The sequence below is a fragment of the Phycodurus eques genome, chromosome 2 (genome assembly GCF_024500275.1).
Source record: "Phycodurus eques isolate BA_2022a chromosome 2, UOR_Pequ_1.1, whole genome shotgun sequence".
NCBI classification, from domain to species: Eukaryota; Metazoa; Chordata; class Actinopteri; order Syngnathiformes; family Syngnathidae; genus Phycodurus; species Phycodurus eques.
The window spans coordinates 30121108-30146295 of NC_084526.1; the positions used below are offsets into that span (position 1 = coordinate 30121108).

General features: G+C 42.3%; 2 protein-coding genes across 2 annotated transcripts; both read right to left on the reverse strand.

Annotated features, from left to right (window-relative positions):
• Positions 1 to 1265: 1265 nt before the first annotated feature.
• Positions 1266 to 4164, reverse strand: pou4f1 (POU class 4 homeobox 1). The gene is made up of 2 exons (XM_061702599.1): positions 3864 to 4164; positions 1266 to 3465 (listed from the first exon to the last, which is right to left on the reverse strand). The coding sequence occupies exons 1-2, from the start codon at positions 3984 to 3986 to the stop codon at positions 2452 to 2454; spliced, it is 1137 nt and encodes a 378-aa protein (XP_061558583.1). The 5' UTR covers positions 3987 to 4164; the 3' UTR covers positions 1266 to 2451.
• An 810-nt stretch (positions 4165 to 4974) lies between these two features.
• On the reverse strand, positions 4975 to 13038 carry obi1 (ORC ubiquitin ligase 1). The gene is made up of 6 exons (XM_061702611.1): positions 12942 to 13038; positions 12606 to 12741; positions 11343 to 11434; positions 10813 to 11034; positions 10594 to 10682; positions 4975 to 7320 (listed from the first exon to the last, which is right to left on the reverse strand). Exons 1-6 carry the CDS (start codon positions 13011 to 13013, stop codon positions 6027 to 6029), a joined length of 1905 nt encoding a protein of 634 aa, XP_061558595.1. The 5' UTR covers positions 13014 to 13038; the 3' UTR covers positions 4975 to 6026.
• Between the last annotated feature and the right edge of the window lie 12150 nt (positions 13039 to 25188).

Sequence of the window (25188 nt, forward strand, 5' to 3'; positions counted from 1 at the left end):
TGCAGGCCTGTCACGGGCCCATGCAGTAACGACACCTTGGCCATTTATTAATGGTGCGTTAAGGGTTATGATATCGGTGAAGTTACTGATGAAATATGCCTCTGATTAATAGAGGCCTCTGTCGTAACAGGCTGACATATGGTAGGCGAGCCAGCTGGGGACGGAACCTCAGGCATCCCCTACGGCCATTAACATATTAGAGGCTATTGTGCGGGCAGACCGTCCGACTTCATCCAGAGCCCCTGTGCAGAGAGACAGCAGCCCAGAGCTGTTTGATATAGGTTTTCAATAATGCATCACTCCTCAGTCCGCCAGCGGAGCTGTTCATGGTGCTGAAATTATTGCCGTGTAGTGCAGCGTTCCAAACAACATGCAAATGACGGATGGATTTGCAGAATGTATGGGGGAGAATGAAAACTAATTCAGTGGAACGTGATCCGCACTTGGCTCTCATTTGAAACCTTATTTATAAGCCTATGTGTGCTTTATGCAACTAATTGTAAAACATAATAATAAATGCAAAACAAAAAGGCAAAAATAAAAGCTAGTAGTTACTCACGTTTTCGTATAGGCAAAGGTTGATTTTCCTACCGCTCGGGGATTTCGTTCCTGCCACCACTGAATGCAAATACTCCATCTGCATCGCCACATTGCCTCATGAAATTGCATTATAGGAGTTTCACCCAAAACGTGAGTCAAATGAAATACATAAACTCAATACAGTAAGAGACAGAGAGAGGAAACAAAAAATATTTTGGAGGCTGGCAATCATTTGTTCCCTTTAAAATGTTCTCTCTAGTACACACTTGAGTTGTTCAGTCTGCATTCAAATGAATTTGTCTCCAGCTTCAAAATGATTTTGAATTCAATAACTGGAGTAATATATTGACTTATTTGCCCCTGTAAGACAACCAGCTCTGTCCATCTCTAATCGCAATGCATATGCTACTTGTTCTTCGCTCCGTGCAATATCTTGGCTGGCTTTCATCATCATAACTGGTTGAGTTTGTGAACATGTACTACTTATATTATTAAGAATAATAAGTTAGAAGCCTAACGAAGGTATTGACAAACGTTATTAAAGGCGTAGTGCCTGATGTTCGACTGATTTGAATTGTGAAAATTGAAAGCAGAAATTAAAGAAAATATCTCCAGCATTTGATATCATAACACTTGACATTAAACCCCACAAGGGACACAAATGTGTGGCCATTCACAATCAAAAATGCAACCTTTAATTTTCGATTTATTAGAAGATTGCTGGAACACACCTCCCTGTTGAATTTGGCGTACAGGATGAAAAATACAATTGAAAGTAAGAATAAAAGAAAGGGACAACAAATGCGTGTGGACAAGTTGTGAGGAGAGCGGAGTTCAAGACACATTTCCATGACGCACACGTCGCCGCAGCTTTGTAAACATACTTGTGCACAAAGTAAAAAACAGTACTTACAACGTTTTCTTTCACATTTAACACGACAAACAACGTGGTGATCTTCATGTGAAAACAGGCAGTTAACAGTGACTTACACCATCACAAGGCAAGTTCTATCGCAGTAGAAAGCTCTACTGTCACCAAAGAATATTAATCATTCCTCTTCCAATGCATAGAGTGCTTGCACTGCAAACTAAAACAGAAAACACAGTTCAGGTTTCTTTTCATCAGCAGACAAGGCTTTTAGTGCTCTCTGTTCGATCTTGCTTGTACCTTTATTTGTAACGTCAAAGGTGTCCACGGAGCCCACCATTTTAATTCTAACACAACTCGAATCTGGTGATAAAGTGATGCTTGTATTTACAAAAACCATGTGGACATTTCTTATAAATAGAGGGTCTTTTGTGCAAATTTCAATAAATATTGTCTACAGACGTGAGCTCTAAAATGCTGCCTGTGAATTAGGATCCCATGCAGGCCCACATTTTCGTTTAGCCAGAAGATTTTGCAACGACGTTTTAATTAATAGCAGCCCAATAAACAAATACATAAATAAATAAATAAATAAATAAATAATTTATGAATAAATAAAGAGTCATGTGGATTATTCCCTAACAACAACGACAGAAGCCAAACCAAAGACAGTATACGACAATCAATGAGGTAATTTGTGAATGGCTATTAGTTGAAATGATAGGCCTGTTAGGAGAATTTAACTGGCTATATAGTATCATTTTTCCCTTTCTCATGTGTTAAAGGCAACGTTGACGTCGCTCAACTTTGTCCTTGTTACAGGAACGGCGCAAGGTGGGTGTAATCTGATATTTGCATACTTGACATTCACCGATAACGTGAAAAAATAATGAATATATATGGAGCCTCTTATTGAATGACTGAAGCCCATTGCGCACCGGCATATAAACTCGCCGGAGACAAAAGACTGAAAATGGTGTTCTTTTAGTGTCCATTGGTCCCCAAATTCAGTAACAACTTTTTCCCCCCATTTGCTCCTAGCATCAGTGGGCGGCGGAAAATTTCAATCTTTTCTGCTTTTGTCTCTGGTTGCAAAACCACACTCGCACCACGTTCTTTTTCAAGTCCAATTTCTCCGCTATGGCTGCTATTTTCTCCGAGGAGGGCCGCGGCTGCACGGCGAAGTACGCCTCCAAGGACCTTTTCTCCGGGGCAGCTATCGAGGTCCTCTTGCGTTTCTTTTCCCCTCCGTTGAAAATGTCCGGCTTGCTCATTTTCTCCCTTTGGGCCCCCTCCGCCTCCTCCAGCCACGCCTGGAGAATAGGTTTGAGCGCGATCATGTTGTTGTGGGACAGAGTCAACGACTCGAATCGACAAATTGTACTTTGGCTCAGTGATCCCACGCCGGGGATTTTCAGATTAGCGAGCGCGCCGCCCACGTCCGCCTGGGTCACCCCCAGTTTGATCCTCCGCTGCTTGAAGCGCTCCGCGAAGGCCTCCAGCTCCCTGGGGTCCGTGTCCGAGTCATTGATGCACGGCAGCCCGCTGCCCGTGAGCCCGTGGCCGACTTGACTCCCCCCGTGATGACCCGGTAAGAGGCCGTGGTGGCTGAGAGGCGAGTTCATGCTCATGGCCGCCTGGTGCGAGAGGTGGCTCAAGCCGTGCATGTGGGAGTGTGCGTGTGCGTGTGCGTGTGCGTGTGCGGGCGCGGAGGAGCTGGAGATGAGCCCTCCGCCGCCGCCTCCGCCGCCGCCGCCGCCGCCGCCACCGGGCCCGTCGTGCGCGCTGGACATCAGGGCGAGAGACGGCGAGCCGATGTGGTCCATTAGGTCCGGGGGTTCCAGGTTCTGGTGGTGATGATGGTGATGGTGGTGGTGGTGGTGGGCCAGCGGCACCGTGGACGTGGAGGAGCACGGCACGGTGCTCATGGTGTGGTAGGTGGCGTCGGGCTTGAACGGGTGCGTCTTGCCCTGGGACACGGCGATGTCCACTGCCGCCAGAGCTTCGGCCCGGGCCAGGAGCGTCTCGTCCAAACTGGCGAATATGTTGCTTTGCAGCTGCAGGGGCAAAAAAAAAAAAAAAAAAAAAAAAAAAGAGAGAGAGAGAGAATAGAATTGTCAGGCGTTCATTTGATAAGAGCATGCAGAGACTGGGCAGGAAAAGGGTAAACATTAATAAATGCATCGCTCAGTTGGGACTTTTGGCGACGATCCACAAGCTGAGGTGGAAGCTTCCTTTACACACAGCAAGTCATAAAAGTCATGAAAACAGAAATCGGTATTAGCGTGCTTTCGAAAAGATCAGAGATTGATAAAGAATAAAAAAAGAATAATAAAAAAAAAACATTAAGCGCGCGCAAATGCGCCTTGGAATTACGCACAGTCGCGGTTCAGCACCGCGTGCAGCAAAAGCCCAAATACTTGGAGCCCGTGCAAGTTTGAAGGACAATTTTTACCTGTGGAGTTTGTAGACAGGCTCTCCGTATCGCCTCCGAGCTGGAATGCAGGGTGGTGTACTTATGCTCCGGTAACGAGGGATGCATGGCGAAGTGCGCCTGTTTGCTGTTCATAGACATCATCTTGGCGAGCTTCTCCAATTCCAATGCACGCAGAGAAGAGGGCTGAAACGGCCAAAAGAGCCCGAAAATGCAGCCCCTGACACCGCCAGCGATCCTTTTGTCTATCCGCTTGTGATGCCGCCGAGTGCGCAGTGTTGTGTGCGCCGAGTGGAGCCTTGAGCTCGGAGATCACAGAGATGCCTGCAGTCTCTCGCGCGCACTTATCTGTCTACTGTTTCCCACTGCTGGGATGAGAGAGCCTCTTACACCTGAGCGCCTCAGATCTCGTCAAGCCCAGCCCGGCTGCTCTCGCGAGACATAAAAGTGCCAGAGCGGTGAACGGGCTGACAGATAAAAACCGCTCTCGGGGCAGAGGCACAAACGTCAGGAGACGAGACGTCTGCGTTTTTTCAGGACTTATGCCACTCCATCTAGCCACGAAACCGGCCCCGCTGGCTCATTGTGAAGCATAGCTGGAGTTTATTTCGGAGGCCGACCGATTGCAACCACGTTTTTATCCTCGAGGAATTTGCTCCCTATGGGAAATCCTACTAGTCCAATAATAGCGCAAATATTAATACAAATTGAGATCAAAGACACGTCCACTTAAGGATAGTTGAGTGTAAATTGTCTGTGGTTCAATTGGGAAAAGGACAATACATCAACGATACCATACATATTTTATTTTTCAAGCAAGTTACTAAAAAAATAAAATAAAAAAAAAAGACCCCGCCGCCCAAACATAAACTGCATTGTGCATCAGATCATTAACTTCATATTAACTACACCTGCATATCTGAATGAGAACGATGCTGTCTTAACAATGACAATACTGATCTTAAATCTGAGGTAATCATGCAGCTGATTCCATATACAGTACTTATGTGCTATTTGACGTGCTGAAGCTTAATTGTACAGCAGTCATTTTCGTTAAGAAAACCAGGCGAGTGATCAGCTCTTAAATTAAACCCTGATGAGCTATTTTTTTTGTCATCACATTTGTCCAAACATTAAAAAGGAGCAAGAACCCCCCCCAATGACCTTATCGTTCATAGCATTCTCACTCCAGTAAACCACAAACAAAAATACATTCAAATTTGATCTAATTTTGTGGCTGGAAAGCTGATACAATTGACAAAAACAATTTAACTTCTTGAAACATCTTTATGCAGTATATACAAACTATATTGTTTACAATGTCAGAAGAGAAACCACCTTAATCCTCAAAGCTCATCTCCAGTTGAGCACAAAACAAATTGATTTAATACTCCAGTGTAACCCTGTACAGTCTTTACCTAAATTAATGAATCTCAATGAATTCACTTCAACCACAACGGTTGTCCAATTAAATTTTCATGTGAGCGATTAGCAGTATGTGAAATACACGATAACGTTCAATTTGCATAGTAAAGTGCTTTCTGCTACAATTGAATTCTTGTGTGTTTGTGAGTGCGTGCATGTCAAAGGTGTGGTACAATAATGCACATCAGGCTCTGAACAGACAAAGAGGCCACTTCTTTTGCTATAAATGACAGAAAATAAATTACAAGGGGGATTATTGTAATGCATATAATCAGGAGGAAGTGCCACAGAATGAAATTAACACTTTCTTAGTCCAAAGTTTGTCAATAATCACTACATTTACAGAACAAAATTTCAGCATTTTCACCAAGCTGAGGTGTTAAGAAAATAACTTTTTTTTTTTTTTTACTAGGTCATTTGAATTTATTATTTTTTTCAGTAGGTTGTCATCCTGTGTAATTAACAGCTTCTAGGACAAAAACAGTCAGATAGCAAAACGTGTGAACAGTAGACAGGCAGTGCTACGTAAAACAGCTGAAATTTGTCTTACAACTTTAACAGACTTTATTTTTAACCCAAGTCTTTAAAAATCCATTAAACGTCTACTTTTCCCACATACATACGAGGGCCTTCACACACACAAAGCACTGTGATTTTCCTGTTTTTGGAATGTCACAGACAGCCAAGATGCAACTTTTAATTCGTACAATGAGCGGAACATGTTTCAGTGCAGAGGACACGAAAACGTGTTTGAGAAGTTCACATGAGCTTTGAAAGTTTGGTAGGACTGCTAGCGTTAAAGGGGCTGTGGGACTTTCTCTTTGTTGGCTGGCCGGTGTTGAGTGTGTGTCTGTCTCTTGATGTGTTCACAGGTTTTCCACAAGGGGGGGAGGCGACATGATCCTGGCGTCGACCGGCTGGACTGACAGAGCCAGAGGGACCGGCCTTAGTCTCTTCCAGAGCATCAAAGAGCAAATCAAAAGAGAGTTCTTCGACGTGAGCAGTCTCTCCGTGATGCACACAGCCAGGCATGCCGCTCTCCTCCACATCTGACACCTGCAGGGATGGAGGACATCCTTCTCCAGCACAGCCTCCGGAAGCCTCGGTGTTACTCGCCGAGCCGCATTGTGCTACGACGCCAGAGCACGTTTGCGGTTCAGTGACAAGAGTGCCGTCTAAGTCGGCGGGAAGGGAGGACTCCAGGGAGAGCTGAGACCCACGGCTACTGGAGCTCTCTACATCCAGCATCATGGAGTCCAACTCAGAGATTTTGTTGAGATAAGCCACATCCATGGAGGCCTCGCTGCACTTCTGGAAACTATCGGGCTCGTCAGCAACAAAATTGGCAGCTGTGGAATCGGTAGCCAAGCTTTCTTTACTCGGACTAGGAGATGATTGGTCATTGGCTTTTGAGAGCTTCCAAGTTCCCCAAAAAACAGGCTTTAGTGGCTCCATGTCATCAGGATTTGTAGGCAAACATTTGGGAAACACATCCCCGCTGCTCAACTGGTTTTCTGTGGAGGTCTTCCCAGGACTGGGAATGTCATCAAAATCAAGCCTCCTGAAATGAGTCACAGGTTTCTTCTCGCGTACACGTGGACTCCTCAGCGTCAGGGAGCGGAAGGCAGAGGAGGGGGTGGAGGGAAAGAAGTCTGAGGAGGTGCCATCTAAGTCCTCGCCGTTTTGGGGGAGTTCACAAGGATTTTTGGGAGAGTCCTTGTGATCTGCACACGATAAGAACATCAAACTCTGAGTCTGAGAAAATGTCTGAGCGTCTGCCTCAGGATTGCTGCAGATGGACCCCCTCTCGTTATCACTCAAGCTTCTCATCATCATGTGCATCCTTTGCTGCTGGCTGAGAGATTCCAGCCCAGGCGTGCTGCTTTTGCTTGACTCCTGCATGTCTGCACATCGCTTTTCAGATGTCCTGAGCCGATTCTCCAAGTCATCAATGTACTGGTCACTGCGCTCCAGAGCCTTCTTCAAGTGGTCAACGTCTCTCTGGTAATGCTGGATTTTTGCTTCCAAGGCGGCAACCGTGTAACGACCAAACCTGAGGATAGAGCATGTCTTTGAGTTTATCCTGTCCAACACAGATACTTTTTGCAGGATGACATTTAAAATCATGAACTTAACCATATTTTTGCACTCCGAACGAAGGAATTAATTCAAGCCACCAAATTGACTATAAGCACAAAATGGAGACATCATTTTGCTTCTGTATAAGACACATAACACAGAGGCAAATTTGGTAAGATGCATTTGCAAGAACCTTACATACATCAAAAATGCTTGTGAAATAATTCCTTTCAAATCTTATGGTTGTACTCATCAAATTATATTGAAATCTCTCACAATAAATCCACAAAGTCAAAACCATCAGAGTCTACTTTTGGGGATTTACAATGTGATGTATTCTTCTTTGGCTTACTTTGTTAAACTGCTAAAATGTAATGTTCTCAATGTGATTGGACCATGTTTGGGCAGGTTGGTAAACGCTTTACCATTCCCAAAAACTTATGGGTTATAGGTCGCCACAGCGTGTCATCCTTTTCCATGTAAGCCTATGTCCTCCGTCCTCCTCTCTAACACCAAGTGCTATCATGACTTCCCTCATGACATCCACCAACCTTCTCTTTGGTCTTCTTCTCCCTCTCTTGCCTGCCAGCGCCATCCTCACCACCCTTCTACCAATATATTCACTCTCGCTCCTCTGAATGTGTCCAAACCATCAAGGTCTGCTCTCTCTAACTTTGTCTCCAAAACATCAAACCTTGGCTGACCCTCTGATGAGCTCATTTCTAATTTTATCCAACCTGGTCACTCCTAGAGCGAACCTCAACATCTTCATTTCCGCCACCTCCAGCTCTACTTCCTGTTATCTCTTCAGTGGCACTGTCTCTTATCTCTACATCATGGCTGGCCTCACCACTGTTTTATAAAAATTGCCCTTCATCCTAGTAGAGACACTTCTGTCAATTAACACACCTGACACCTTCCTCTACCTGTTCCAACCTCCTTGGACCCGTTTCTTCACTTCTTTACCACATTCACCATTGCTCTGGTCTGTTGACCCCAAGTATTTAAAGTCATCCACCCTCGCTATCTCTTCTCCCTGTAGCCTCACTCTTCCCCCATCACCCTTCTCATTCTAACATACTTCTCTGCCACTCCAGACTTCCGCATGCAGTACCACAGTTCCTCTCTTGTTACTCTCTTGATTTTGAGCTCTCACTAGATCCACAAAGACACAATGTAGCTCCTTCTGACCTGTACTTTTGCATCAACACACTCAAGGCAAATAATGCATCCGTGGTGTTCTTTCTAGGCATGAAACCATACTGTTGCTCGTAAATACTAACTTCTTTCCTGAGTCTAGCCTCCACTACTCTTTCCCATAACTTCATTGTGTGGCGCATCAACTTTTTTCCTCTATAGTTCCCACAGCTCTGCACATCACCCTTGTTCTTAAAAATAGGCACCAGGACACTTTTCCTCCATTCCTCAGGAATCGTCTCACTCACTAGAATTCTATTGAACAAGCTGGTCAAAAACTTCACAGCCACCTCTCCCAGATTCTTCCGTACCTCCACAGGACCATGTACTCATTCAAAAGTACAAATACTCAAGATTGATTGTGAAACTGAAGCAGACTATATTTTTTCTCTCTCTGTGTTGCATGAGTTCAGATATTGGGTACGGTACCAAGTCAGAGATTTAAACCATGCAGACCAAAGTAGGGACAAACTACGGAGTTGGTCCCACCAGCTTTTGGTTAGACTTTCTACAAGATTTTAGGGTGTATTTTTTGGTGATTTACAATATATCCATTTATCAAGAAACACATTTGAAGTCAGAGGCCACTGATGTTAGAAGACAGGGATTGCCTACGTTCCAATTCATCCCAAGTGTTTGTTGGGGTCGACGTTAGGGCTCACAAGTTAATTCATACCAAACTCATACAACCAGGCAATTCTGAAATGAGGCCAACCTCAAGCGGTTTCCATAAAGCCAAAAGTGCAAATTTATCTTAGGGCCGGCGTACATCAGCCGATTAACCCCAGCACATATTCCAACTTGCTGCAATGGAAAAACTGTGACCCCGGTGTTCTTACAGGGAAACAACATTTTGAGGCTCTGCATATGCTGTATTGCTATTTATTTTATTGACGCACTAACAAAGCTGCAGTTGTCAAGGAGGAAGTGGTTTGCCCTAGCCAACGTAGATATAATACAAAGAGAAAACGGGCGAGAAATAACACGAAAGGATATTTCTGAGGCTGGTGGTTCCATTCCATTCAGTGACTGCACTTGTGCATTTCCGGAAACTCTCCTCGCTTCACTTTCTCATCCACGTCTACATACATATGCAAATTATAAATATAGTTCGGTATTATTGTAAAACGATATGTATACTGTGGTACGGCTTGTCAATGCCCAGCTGAATCTCTCGTATAAACGTAAATGTATATTTTGGTTGTGAAAGCTCACATGATACGACATGGCATTTTTGATTGGCCTTTAAAACTCTTAGAAAAACTAGTGGCCAACGGTCTGCCACTCATGAAAACTAGTTGCCGAACCCCACACGACAGTTCGGTCTGTTTCGGCCGCTTTCCTTAGTGTGTGGCGGGTTGTTTACACAGGATGATAAATTAAGGGGTTGGGGCTTGAACAAGAGGTGGGTCTCTGTACTTTAATTCCTAAAATCTGTGCCCCAGCAGAAAAAAAAATACCCCCAAAATATCTGTAATATCCAATATATTACGGGCTTAGTTAGGAGAAAATTAAGTTGGAACTTTGCAGACATTTTTCTGGTGTTACTAAATTAACTTAACTAACCCCAGCCTCAAAAGCTCAAATATGATAAATTGTCATTGATTTAATTTAGTACTGCAGCTTTGAAATATTATTTTAACCTATTATTAATTCTATAACTAGATAACACAGCGGACCCCTGCATACTCGTGGTTCAGCACCCGCAGATTTACCGATTCGCAGCTTTTTTTTTTTTTTAATTCCATGAAATGTTTTCCCATTTTTATTATTTGTGTGTGTGTGTGTGGGGGGGGGTATCAATCCAAACCACACATTGGGTTTATCCCCGCTTATTCAATAATGTATTTTTTTTTTTTTTTTTAAAGTTAAAATAAATAAATAATTCTGCAATTCTAATGGCTGTCATTTATGCGTGAATTTTCACTGTTTGCGGTCCGGCCTACTCCCTATTCCCCACGAATAGCGGGGGGGTCCACGGTAAATATTGTATCACAAATTATGACTCTCGTGCCATAACAGTAATTGCCCTATAATATGAAATACTTACTTCTGTGGGGATCTACTAACCACCTCAGCTTTCAGTCTCATATTTTCTTGTACCATGTCAACATTTTGAGATCGCAGTGTTTTATTAGCCTGAGGATGACAAGAATAATGTTAGGTCTAGTATTTGGGTCTCTCTTTATAAAATAGGTGAGAGGTTAGGGGGAAAAAAATGGAGTTATACTATGAAGACTATAAAAGCCCAATACTAAAGATTGCATGCCTCCTTAAGCTTGTCCAAGTCCTGCTTGACTTTATCACAAACATCTTTGGCTGTTTGCAGCCTGTTTGCCCATTCCTCCATGATGTATGGATCCACTCTTTTGTCATCTGCTTGCACAGAGTTATTACTGCAGGGATCCAAATTTGTCCTCAGTTGCAACTCCAGACTTTGATTTTTGGTTTTCAGCTCTTCATTTTCTCTGACGAGACCTTCAATTTCTTCCTATCAAAGACAAATTGCATAAAATTTACATTCTCACACAAGTACATCATTAATTACTGAAAACCCAATTTAGAACATTGTCAATCAAATTAAAAATCAACAAGGAAAATGCAATTTCTGCATGGAAATTACAGAAATTTGGCCAATTTGATTCCCAAGTCCAGCAAATGTGCTAGACTTAACAACAACAACCAACTGCTCAGGTATGGCTGAACCTTACACTGTGTTTATTATTTTCTTATATTTAATATCTTCTCGCAGTAGTACAAATGAAGGGTTGTAGGAGTTTTAAAAAATAAAATAAATACCTCATACTCGCGCAGAAGGAGCTCTCCCCTAGTTTTCCTGAGACATTTTCTCACAGAGGGGCTCTCAGTATGATCACTCTCATTTGTACCCCCTGGAACAGAACACACAAGGACAACAACATAGATGAATGGGTAAACTTGCACATTAGTCAGATAATGATTTAAAAACTAGAGAGTATTTTACCGTTAAGGAAAAGGTTAATTTCTTAAAAAAAAAAACTGGAGTGTAATTTAGTTATGCATTTTACTAACACCTTGCAATTGATATAATTCTCCCATATTTCATAATTAGGAAAACCATTAACAGATTAGTTTAGAGAATTTTACATACAAAGCAAAAATTGATTGAGCTACTAAAAGCCATTTAAACAGAATTGATTTGATTTGAGATATTAACTTGAGTTTATTATTGTAGCCCTAGTTTCAATTGGCCGGAAGTGCAGAAGAGCATACTAAGGTGTTTTGCTATATAGTAGATACCTTATAAACAGGGGTGGAAAAAGTACTCAAACTCTGTACAGGTACTTTAAAGTACAGATACTATCATAAATATAAGTATAGAAAATGAAAAGACTAAAGTTGAAGTACTGATTCATTCAACTTCTGTACTTAAGTATTGTGTAATGACCACGATTTTAATTCTAATTCTACTAGTACAAAAGTACAGACTGAAATGTGAAGTAAAAATGTTAATTACTCTGTATACAATACCATTTTGATAACTGACCTTTTATGTCAAAACTGCCTATGTTAAAAGATGGTCAATTTAATATTTTTTTCACAAATCAATACAATTGGTAATTTCCCACATGGGTCTGCCATTATTAAAAACATATTGACTAATCTAAAGTGTCAAAAATGACTTGCTCTCTTTGGTGATGCAATGTTAACGGCTCAACAAACATGTTTTTTTGTTTCCTGAAAAGTCATAGTTTGGGAGATTCAAGGATGTTACGATGACAACGATATGCTACGTTGTGAACTGAGTAACATGGAGAGGGGAAAAAAACGAAACAGCTAATGATAACGACTGAAAAAAGAAAACTTTTTTTTTTTTTTTTTTAACAGATTAGACAGAGAATTCTTGTGAATTTTAAGCTGCCACAAGACAACACAATGGCCACAAATCGATCTTGTAGTCGACAACATTAGACGAGTCTCGTAATAATAAGCACGAGCACGGTAAAACAGTTGTATTGGATCTCAATAGGTCTACTGCTGATTGTCCATTGCCTGTCATGTGTGCTGCAACTCCGTACTTACCTATAATTTCTCGGCAAGGGTTCTCAGTCGTAATGGGAACTCTGCACGAGGGACACTGGCTTGCCTTTTTTAACCACATTTCCATGCAGCACGAACAGAACACGTGGTGGTTGCCACATATGACCGGCTGTCTGACCTACAATCCAACACAAGAGAGGGTCTCTTTGAAGTGGCTTGCATTATGATAATTCAAGATTGCGTTGGTGGAAGTTGTAGCCGACGTTTCCGAGCACTAGCATAAACGCTACCGGCTTGTTTTCCTGGTGAATACGTTTCACTCCGGGGACATTCAACATAAGCTGTTGGAGTAACTCATTGAAGGAGAGCGATACTTACCTTTCCGAGGCATATCTGACACGATATCGGCAGAGTCAAACATAGTGTTGAAGTTTGAAAGTTGAGAGCCATGTTTCCAAACGAAGGGGACGGCGAGGGCGGTTGTCGGTGAGTGACGGAGGTTCAAATGAGCCAACAGGAAGCGAGGAGACGCGCGCCAAATCGTACGCGGAAATACAAAATTGGGCTACGGAAAGTCGGAGAGGCCGAAAGGCTGTGTGTTGCGTTCAAACCCTTCTAAATTGTTGCTTGTTTGACCATTATAACGTCTGTAATTATAGACGAATATTGATGTAGGTTCCCTGGTCTTTTCTGGAGTGATCTTTGGCTCTGACTGCAAGGTACCACAATTACACAGCAATAACGGGTTTTATCGGATAAGAAGCTAATAATATAGCTCGGACTGTTAAATTGTTGCTGCTTAACGTTGCATTCCGATAAATAGATGACTGAGAAAACGATCATATTTATCCAATCTGGTCACTCCTAGAGCGAACCTCAACATCTTCATTTCCGCCACCTCCACTTCTGCTTCCTGTTGTCTCTTCAGTGCGACTGTCTCTAATCCGTACATCATGACTGGCCTCACCACTGTTTTATACATTTTGCCCTTCATCCTAGCAGAGACTCTTCTGTCACATAACACACCTGACACCTTCCTCCACCCATTCCAACCTGCTTGGACCCGTTTCGTCACTTCCATACCACAGTCACCGTTGCTCTGGACTGTTGAAAGTCTTTAAAGTAAGCCACCCTTGCTATCTCTTCTCCCTGTAGCCTCACTCCCCCCCCCCCCACACACACACCACCTCTCTCATTCATGCACATATATTCTGATTTACTTCAGCTAATCTTCATTCCTCTCCTTTCCAGTGCATGCCTCCACCTTTGTAACTGTTCCTCCACCTGCTCCCTGCTTTCACTGCAGATCAGAATGCCATCTGCGAACATCATGGTCCACGGGGATTCCAGTCTAACCTCATTTTTCAGCCTATCCATCACCACTGCAAACAGGAAGGGGCTCATGGCTGATCCCATAACACACACCTACAGCACACCTCACCTCTGTTCTGCTGCTCTCATTCATCTTCTCTATTATTCTAACATAGTTCTCTGCCAATCCAGACATCTGCATGCAGTACCACAGTTCCTCTCTGGGTACTCTGTCAAATGTGTTCTCTAGATCTACAGAGACACAATGTAGCTCCTTCTGTTCTGACCTTCTCTGTACTTCTGCATCAACACCATCAAGGCAAATAATGCATCTGTGGTACTCTTTCTAGGCATGAAACCATAACGGCAAAAGCATAATGTCATTTCTATATATTTATATATTCTATATTTGCAACTTCCAAGGTCGTAGCTCCTCTGGTTACCTGTTAGCTCCTCCCACCATTGAGGAGCCAGGATATGGACGCAGGAGTGAGGCGGGATGAGATGGGAATATTTGGGGGGAAATCGTTCCTCGATGATAAAATTTCATGGACTAAAGATGACGAAACGTCATTGACACGTTTCACAAATTAACCGTCTGCATTCGTGATTTTAGCCCACTTTTCCTTGCAGAATAGATTTTTATTCAGCAGCATTGGAGGTTTTTCGAGCATGAACAACATCTTTAAGGTCATATAACAGCATCTCAATCGGATTCAAGTCTGGACATGTACTAGGCCACTCCAAAACCTTTGTTTTGTTTTTATGAAGCTATTCAGAAGTTGACTTGCAGGTGTGTTTTGGATCATTGTCCTGGTGTAGAACCCAAGTGCGCTTCATTTTGAGATCACAAACTGATGGCCAAAAACTCCCCTTCAGGGTTTTTGGGTAAAGAGCAGAATTCATGGTTCCATCAATTACAGCAAGTCATTCAGGACCTGAAGTAGCAAAGCAGCCACAGATTATCACACTACCTCCACCATGTTTGACTGTTGGTATGATGTGCTTTTTCTGAAATGCTGTGTAACATATACACCAGATGTAACGAAACACTCATTCCATAAAGTTCAACTTTCATCTTGTCAGTCGATAGAATATTCTCTCAAAAGTCTTGGGAATTATTAACATCTTTTTTTTTTTTTTTTTTCCCCCGCAAAAGTAAGATGAGCATTTATGTTCTTTTTGGTCAGTAGTGATTTTCGCCTTGGTATTCTGCCATTGATGCAATTTTTGCCCAGTCTCTTCCTTCTTGTTGGGTCTTGAATACTGACCTTAACTGAGGCAAGGGACGTCTGCAGTTCTTTAGATGTTGTCCCGGGGTCTTCTGTGACCCCCTGGATGAGTCGTCGCTGTGCTCTGGGTGTAATTTTTGTCGGCCGGCCACTCCTTGGAAGGTTCACCAATGTTCCATGTTTTCTCCATTTGTGGATAATGGCTCTCACCGTGGTTCGCTGGAGTCCTAAAGCTTTAGAAATGGCTTTGTAACCCTCTCTAGACTGATGGATGTCTATTACATTATTTCTCATCCGTCTTTGAATTTCTTTGGATCATAACATTTTGTTGCTGCTTTTTTAGATTTTCATTTTGTCATACAGGTTCTATTTAAGTGATTTATTGATTGAACAGGTGTAGCGGTAATCAGGTTCGGGTGTGGTCAGTGAAAATGAACTCAGCTTTCCTAAAAATGTTTTTCGCGGTAGCTACAGTTAATTCATGATTTAAGAAAGGGGCAATTACTTTTTTACACAAGGCAAGGTAGCTTTGAACTTTTGTTTAACGATCTTAAACCTTATAGAGTGGGCAAACTGTACAAAACTAAGAATTTGAGAAGGGGGCAAATATTTTTCCACAACACTGTACAGTATACAGTATGTATTTTCAATAAGGTGCAGGGTGTCTGTATGCATTGCAATCTTAAATGAACTGGTGGTGTTTTTCTGTCTACAGTTCAAGACTGGAGTTGTGAGTAGCCACAAGTAGAATGTTAATTGGGAATCCTTATAAGGAAACCATGAAAAAATTATAGTACGTTTTCCCAAGGACAGTGGATTCAATGTAAAAGTGACTCATTTTGTTCTGTCCTTTTCACTTTTGTCAATGTGTACTTCCCCTTAACTTCCATTTATTCATGTGTGTCACAGACATACAGTCTAATTTCATATCATGTCATAAAATTTGGGAAAATATATATCTGCATCCCAGCAGCCTACTGCTCTTCCCTACTGGGTTTCTTAAAATAGGATGTTATTTGCATAATACAACGTACCTTTGAAAATAAAGGTTAAAATTGAAACGATATCAACACAAGGGTTTCCACTGGTATAATATTCATGTACAGTGCTAGACATGCCTTACATTCGGGTTAAATTTAACTTGTAAACAAATAAAGATGTTGCTCAAGTAAACTTCCATGTACTTCATCTAAGTTATGTGGAAACTTAGGGAGAGGAGGGACTTTATGCACTAAAAATCTAGAGAAAGCGAAATTCATATTGGTTACGATGCTCTCTATTATAGCTAAAAAGAACGATCCCAGCAGTGGGATGGTACATGATTTATTTAAGTTTTCACAATTCCTACATTTCATTTTCTGCATGGTTTATTAATAAACAAAAATGTATTATTGTCTCATTTTTTCAGTAATTCAAATTGTTATGACTCTCGTCACTAAAGGATTCACTACCACACTTTCCCCACAAGAGCTATCATTCATATCTAAACCAACATGTCCTGTACTTCATTTATCTCAAAGCAGGACATCTCTTCAATACAATTAGAATTGACTGGTTCCAAAGTAGTCTGTTATACCGATTCCAGTTTGTTAGCATAAGAGTACTAGTGTTGGCGCAATGATTAAGTGTGCCCTTTGGGTACATTCAGAATTTAATCCAATAAATAGATACAAGTACTTTTAAGAAGAAAAGATTCAGGCATTCTAATATTTTACAGCACATTTTTGGATTTTACAAAAGAAAAACTGTTTGTTTCATTATCATAGAAGTTTTCTATTTACATGTATAGTTATCTCTAACACCTGTAACAAACAGAGAAGGCCTGTTTCAAACCACGTAACCAACGTGGTTTGTTTCACGAGTTTGTTAATGGGATGCACGGTGTTTCCTAATTTAGCGTGTACGTGCGGTGTGTGTGCGTGTGCGGGCGTGTGCGTATGTGTGTGTGCATGTCTTTCTGGCTCCCTGTTTGTGGGTGCAAGTGTATGTGTTGCCACTTTTGACCCATCTCAGACTTTATCTATGAACAGCATGTTATTGATTTGTTATTTATGTGTTTTGTGATATTATTGAAAACAACAAACAAATTGTCTACAAATGATGCATAACTGCTTATGTGCCAAAATGTGCCAGTCTATGACAATGTTCTAGACTAGCCAATAGCTGACTGAAATGAAAGACATTTTCAATAAACCCAATTGTGCTTCTGAGATTGCATTGCTCTGCAACAGGCTGGTCATTAATTGGTGACAGTCAATTAATCACTGCTGCTACAGATGGCTGCATCTATTGATCTTGTCCAGCACTTATTTTTCATCCCTAAATGACAGCAATTGCCAGATTTGTCCAGCATGTGTAATGGACAGCGAAGAACCAATGACCCTGGTGTCAGTCTCACCACTGGTGAGCACGCCCTCCCCTTCCCCTTCCCTCCAGTGCTGCCAAATAGCATCTTTACCATTTAGCTTGGAAAGGTTTAGACTGCCCTAAGAGCACAGCAGCGAAACAGTGAGCGCTGGTGCTCAGATGACCTTTTCTGTTTAAGGCTTAATCTCTGACAAATGCTTGCTTTAATTAGTTTGATACCCCCTGCCTGGATTGCCACCCCACCCCACTCCCCTTGCTCTCTCTACGTTTCTCTGTCTCCCACTCGAAATCTCACATCAGTGTGATTTAGGAATGATTTAGCTACACTGTAGCCAGAGGTGGAACAAAATATGGAAATTCTAGGACACATATGGCTTATTAGACTATAGGGCAAATATAATGCTGGAAATGTATGAATATAAAGCTCACGTTTATAGGTGTTTTGGGAATCGCAGGACAGTTGTTGAGGTAAATGATTGTTTCAGAAGAGTCATCTCTGAAATATGACAGTTTATTCTAGTGGAGATGCCATCTTGCGGAGTGTGATGTCTTTTAAACAGCACAATGGAGAAACATGGTAAATGAAAGTGTACATTGGTGTGAAAAGCTCAACCAGCAAATAGTAGGAGATTTTACATAGCATTCTATTTATTGGGTAACTACGATCAGAACACTACCTTCCAAAAAGTTCAACTCACGTCTCTTCAGTCCATAGAATATTCTCCCCAAAGAATCATTTGGGAATCATTCAGATGTTTTATTTTTGCAAAAGTAACACGAGCCTTTTTGTTCTTTTTGGTCACCATTGGTTTTCACCTCGGAACTCTGCCATAGATGCCATTTTTGCCCAGTCTCTTCCATAATGTTGAGTCATAAACACTATCTGAGAGAAGGGAGGCCTGCAGTTCTTGAGATGTTGTCTTGGGTTCCTTTGTTATCTCCGGGATGAGTCATTGCTTTAATCTTGGGGTAATTTTAGAAAGCCGGCCACTCCTGGGAAGGTTTACCACTGTTCCACATTTTCTCCATTTGTGGATAATGGCTCTGCAATGGTACGCTGGAGACCTAAAGGTTTAGAAATTGCTTTGAAATAGGGCTGCACAATAATGGCAAAAATTTACATTGCAATTTTTTTTTTTTACACCTGAGATATATATTCCGATGTGAAATACTACAGGATCAGTGTTGGGAAAGTTCATTTTCTATGCGAAGTAGTTTAAAGTTCAGTTCACCGTTCCAAAAATGAAGTAGTTCAGTTCATAGTTAAGAATTAAAAATATAGAAATAAGGTCACCGGTCCAAAAACAAACTAGTTCATAGTTCTTTTTTTTTTTTTTTTTTTATTTATATTTTGCTGACATGTTGCTGGAGTCTCATTTCCCCATTTTTGCCAGCGAATGTCCACGCTAGTAGCCAGCTGCAGCTTTCACCCTCCAATCTTATCTCTTGTTGCTTGAATGGTCTTTTTTAAATGAGGAATTAAAACAAAAACAGGACATAACAGGAGAGAAATGGAGTCAGGGTTGTTTTAAAAGAAGAGTTGTCTAAGAATGTCTTCGAGGTGAAAAGAGTATCAGATCGAGTGATGAGGCTGAAACTTGAAATTGAAGGTGTTATGTACAATGTGATTAGCGGCTATGCCCCACAGGTAGGATGTTACCTATAGGTGAAAGAGAAATTCTGGAAGGAGCTAGACGAAGTAGTTCTGAGCATCCCAGAACTAGTCGTGATTGGTGGAGATTGTAATGGACATGTTGGTGAAGAAAACAGGGGTGATGAAGAGGTAATGGGTAAGTACGGCATCCAGGAAAGGAACTTGGAAGGAAAGATGGTGGTAGACTTTGCAAAAAGGATCGAAAAGGCTGTACTGAACAGTTTTTTTTTTTCAGAAGAGGCAGGAACATAGGATGACCCACAAGAGCGGAGGGAGAAGCACGCAGGTGAATTAGGGTCTTGTGCAGACGATGTAATCTGAAGCAGGTTACCGACTGTAAGGTAGTGGTAGGGGAGAGTGTGGCTAGACAGCATAGGATGGTGGTGTGTAAGATGACTCTGGTTGTGGGGAGGAAGATTAGGAAGACAAAGGCAGAGCAGAGAACCATGTGGTGGAAGCTGAGACAGGACGAGTGTTGTGCAACTTTTCGGGAAGAGGTGAGACAGGCTCTCGGTGAACGGGAGGGGCTTCCAGAAGACTGGAACACTGCAGTCAAGGTGATCAGAGAGGCAGGCAGGAGAGTACTTGGTGTATCTTCTGGCAGGAAAGGAGAGAAGGAGACTTGGTGGTGGAACCTCACAGTACAGGAAATCATACAAGGAAAAAGGTTAGCTAAGAAGAAGTGGGACACTGAGAGGACCGAGGAGAGGCGAAAGGAATACATTGAGATGTGACACAGGGCAAAGGTTGAGGTGGCAAAGGCAAAACAAGAGGCATATGCTGACATGTATGGCAGGTTGGACACTAAAGAAGGAGAAAAGGATCTATACAGGCTGGCCAGACAGAGGGATAGAGATGGGAAGGATGTGCAGCAGGTTAGGGTGATTAAGGATAGAGATGGAAATATGTTGACTGGTGCCAGCAGTGTGCTGGCTAGATGGAAAGAATACTTCGAGGAGTTGATGAATGAGGAAAATGAGAGAGAAGGAAGAGTAGAGGAGCCAAGTCTGGTGGACCAGGAAGTGACAATGACTAGTAAGAGGAAGTTAGAAAGGCATTAAAGAGGATTAAAAATGGAAAGGCAGGTGGTCAGGTGATGACATTCCTGTGGAGGTATGGAAGCATCTAGGAGAGGTGGGTGTGGAGGTTTTGACCAGCTTGTTCAATAGAATTCTAGCGCGTGAGAAGAAGCCTGAGGAATGGAGGAAAAGTGTGCTGGTGCCCATTTTTAAGAACAAGGGTGATGTGCAGAGCTGTGGGAACTGTAGAGGAATAAAGTTGATGAGCCACACAATGAAGTTATGGGAAAGAGTAGTGGAGGCTAGACTCAGGACAGAAGTGGAGTATTTGCGAGCATTAGTATGATTTCATGCCGAGAAAGAGTACCACAGATGCATTATTTGCCTTGAGGATGTTGATGGAAAAGTACAGAGAACGTCAGAAGGAGCTACATTGTGTCTTTGTAGATCTCGAGAAAACCTATGACAGAGTACCCAGAGAGGAACTGTGGTACTGCATGCGGAAGTCTGGACTGGCAGAGAAGTATGTTAGAATAATAGAGGACATGTACGGGGGCAGCAGAACAGTGGTGAGGTCTGCTGTAGGTGTGACAGATGAATTTAAGGTGGAGGTGGGACTGCATCAGGGATCAGCCCTGAGCCCCTTCTTGTTTGCAGTGGCAATGGATAGGCTGACAGATGAGGTTAGACTGGAATCCCCGTGGATTATGATGTTTGCAGATGACATTGTGGTCTCCAGTGAAAGCAGGGAGCAGGTGGAGGAACAGTTAGAAATATGGAGACATGCACTGGAAAGCAGAGCAATAAAGATTAGCCGAAGTAATACAGACTATATGTGCATGAATGAGAGAGGTGGAGGGGGAAGAGTGAGGCTACAGGGAGAAGAGATAGCGAGCGTGGAGGACTTTAAATACTTGGGGTCAACAGTCCAGAGCAATGGTGAGTGTGGTAAGGAAGTGAAGAGATGGGTCCAAGCAGGTTGGAACGGGTGGAGGAAGGTGTCAGGTGTGTTATGTGACACAAGAGTCTCTACTAGGGTGAAGTTGGTAACCTCCTTCAGATTACATCGTCTGCACAAGATGTAATCCACCTGTGTGCTTCTACCTCCGCTCTTGTAGGTCACCCTATGTTTGTGCCTCTTCTGGAAAAAAGTGTTCACTACAGCCATTTGCATCCTTGTTGCAAAGTCTACCACCATCTGTCCCTCCAAGTTCCTTTCCTGGATGCCGATTGGCTGGCAACCAGTTCAGAGTGTACCCCGCCTCCTGCCCGATGATAGCTGGGATAGGCTCCAGCATGCCCGCGATCCTAGTGAGGAGAAGCGGCTCAGAAAATGGATGGATGGATAATGCGGCACACATTTTCAATGGGAGACAGGTCTGGAATGCTGGCAAGCTAGTCTGTTAGTCACTTTTTTTTACTATGAAGCCACACTGTTGTAACATATGCAGAATGTGGCTTGGCATTGTCTTGCTTAAAATAAGCAGGGACATCCCTAAAATACATTGGCAGCATATCTGGCTCCAAAACCTGTACAGTATGTACCTTTCAGCATTAATGCTGAAAGGTACATAGACATCACAGATGTGCAAGTTACCAATGCCATGGGGCACTAACACAGCCCCATACCATCACAGATGCTGGATTTCGCACTTTACGCTGATAGCAATCCGTTATGGTCGTTTTCCTCTTTGTCTCGAAGGACACAACGCCCATGATTTCAAAAACAATTAGAAATGTGGACTCGTCAGACCACAGCACACTTTTCCACTTTGCGTCAGTCCATCTCAGATTAGCTCGGGCCCAGAGAATCCGCAGGCGTTTCTGGGTGTTCTTGATATATGGGTTTCACTTTGGATAGTAGTTTTAACTTGCATTTGTAGATGTAGCGACACACTGTGTTAACCGACAATGTTTTTTTAAAATACAGTACTCTATAACGCCCAGATCAGACTACAGGATTTTAGCCCCGATATTGGCCCGGTTTGCTATCGCAGACGATTTCCCAGATCGGGCATAACATATTTTGTCGGGAACGACAAAACGTCTTGTGCCGTGACATGATCTACAACCAATGATTTGGGCCTACAATAGCCCTGTGACACCAAAATGAAAAGTCAAGTATGTTTGATTTTTTGGATATCTTCCATTGAGTGTGACTTGACATCAACCAAGAGGACTGCGTATTGCGACCGGCTTATCGTCTCCCGTGCTTGCCTTTGTCAACATATTTGGTCGCCGTTGTCAACATTTATTCACACGCACAAACCAATGCTTACTGAAGCTTTAGAGCATGATTCGACAAAATGCCGGCATGTGTACGTACAAAAAGTGCTAGCACTGCTTGCTAGGCTAGATAAAGTTCTGTTGCGTGCTTGCGAGCTGTATCCTATTAAAAGTATGTGAACATCAACCCTTGAATAGACAGCCCAAAACATCCACGTTTTTTTTTTCCTGCGGCGAGCCAATGTTTGACAACAAAATGTTGTCGCCATGATTACGGTTGTATCCAGTTGCAGTGAAAGGTGATGTGTTTTCTGGTCACGTCTTCCCGACAGTGTTTGATTTGACAAGATAAAGCTCAGTGATTGTAAAAGACAGGATACGGTGGAATCGGAATACATTTTGTGTATTATTGCCATTGTCTGACCGAGATACGGCAAGATTTTATGGCAGTAGTTTGATCCAAGCATGAGGGATCGAAGGTCATGGGCATTCAATGTTGGTTTTCGGCCCTGCCGCATACATGCAGATATTTCTCCTGATTCTCTGAATCTTTGATGATATTGTAGACCGTAGATAATGAAATCCCCAAATTCTTGCAATTGTACGTTGAGGAACGTTGTTCTTAAACTACTGGACTATTTACTCACACAAAGTGGTGAATCTCCCCCATTCTTGCTTGTGAACAACTGCACCTTTCTGGGATGCTCCTTTTATAACCAATCATGACAGTCACCTGTTTCCAATTAACGTCTTTACCCGTGGAATGTTCCAAACGTGTTTTTTAGCATTCCTCAATTTAGTCTTTTGGTGCCCCTATACAGGCTTTTTGGAACATGTTGCACGCATCAAATTCAAAATGAGAGACTTTGTACTTAAAAAAATAAAACAAATAAATAATATGTATATAAATATCCTTGTGGTGTATTCAACTGAATATATGTTGAAAAGGATTTAAAAATCATTGTACTCAGTGTTTTTATTTACGTTTGACACAACGTAGCAAGTTCATTGCAATTGGAGTTTGTAAATGAATCTTTCCAAATTCACCATATTAAAACTTTGTCAATCCTGAGCTTCATCCAAAGACTGAATCCTATCACAAATCCCACTGAAGCTGCAAACACAAGTAAAATAGATGCATGGCAACAACCCCCTGTTTTATTGGAAAGGGCCCTAATTATTAGGGTGTAAGTCAGGCTGTGACTGGAGGGCCGTCTCTTTGATGCAGGCCTAGTTTATATTTATCCCCTTCTTTGCAGCTATAGCAGCAGTGCCACCGTCACCACCAGCAGTGTGGCAGTTTTATTACATTGCCTACAGGCAGGTTCTCTCTCTCTCTCGCTCTCTCTCTCTCTCTCTCTCTCTTTCTCTCTCTCTCTCTCTCTCTCTCTCTCTCTCTCTCTCTCTCTTCTCTCTCTCATGCACGCACGTGCACGCACACACACACACACAAACAGACACACACGCAGCCTGCAGGTCCAGCAGCCAGTCGAGTCCCCTCCACAGCCAAGATACCCCACATCCCCATGCAGGCCCACTTGGTCCCTTGGGACAGTGGAGGCGGGGTGAGGGTACTATGGTAATGCTGTAGCCTGCTGCTCCCTTCTCTCTGGTGTTCCACAGCTGGGAAGGACTATCATTACATGTATTGTAGAAATCCGTTTAAGAAGGACATGTCACAAGGATGAGTACTGCATGCATAGATCACATAAAAAATGATGAAAATGTGCATGAGGGGCACCAGGGATAAAATGCAAAACTTGTTATGAACCCCTTATATCAAGTCTACTGTTGAAATGGCCTGCTGTAAATCTGTATTTTTCCCTCTTTACTTTTGTATTTTATTTAATATTTCCCGTATTGCGCTGGTCATATCTCAAGACAAGGGCCCGTGGCACATGAGCGAAAAATAGGACATAAAGTATTTGAATTACTAATGCGCCATCGAGGTTTACCCGTCAATATTGTAATCAATTCAAAATCCATTAGAAAAGTGGCAGAACTCAAACAGCCTTGTGTTGCACCTATCACCAAATGAGCCAGATTTCATGCAAAACGTCTTCATCCTATTACATTTAGGCACAAATGAAATCCAGGCAACAGTTATTTATTATCTAGTTATAAACTGATGATTACACTTGGGTGTCCAGTGAGAAATATCACAACATACAGTCGGCATTTTCTCCGAAAGGAATTATTTAGCGTGTATGAATGTTATTCGTTTTTAATACCACCTTGTACCTCAAGAGGTAATAGTGAGAGTCACTAGTGCATAGGTCCTGTGTCTGTTTTGGAATGTGTCCAAATGTATGCAGGTGTTTTGAATATAAATGTATGTATATCTTTCAAATTCTCAGCCTGGCAAAAGATTTCCAAAACTCATTCATGTCTCACCTTAATGCATTTTTTATGTAAACTGCATTAAGGTATACAGTATATAGAAAGATTTGTTTTCAGAAATAAATGTTTAGGTGGAGATAATGTCTGATTCTTCACAAGTCATTACACATATTAGTCGATTTCTTGTTGAACTTTTGATATACCCTGATTGATTTGGAGTGTATAAATGAAGCAATAACTTTATGGGATTGGCTGCAAAAGACACCTTTAGTTTGCAGGGTTGCAGTAAATGGATGATTCAGAATCAGAAGGCATCTCGTTTTGCCCTATTTTTGTTCTATACAGCAGATGCAGAAGATTCAGCACAATCCTCCAATTCAATCATGGTATTTTTAGGAAACGGGGATATCCATTACATCGTTTCTATTTTCAGTGCAGGTTTGAACAGCAAAAGGTTTGATTAATTACGCGCGCAC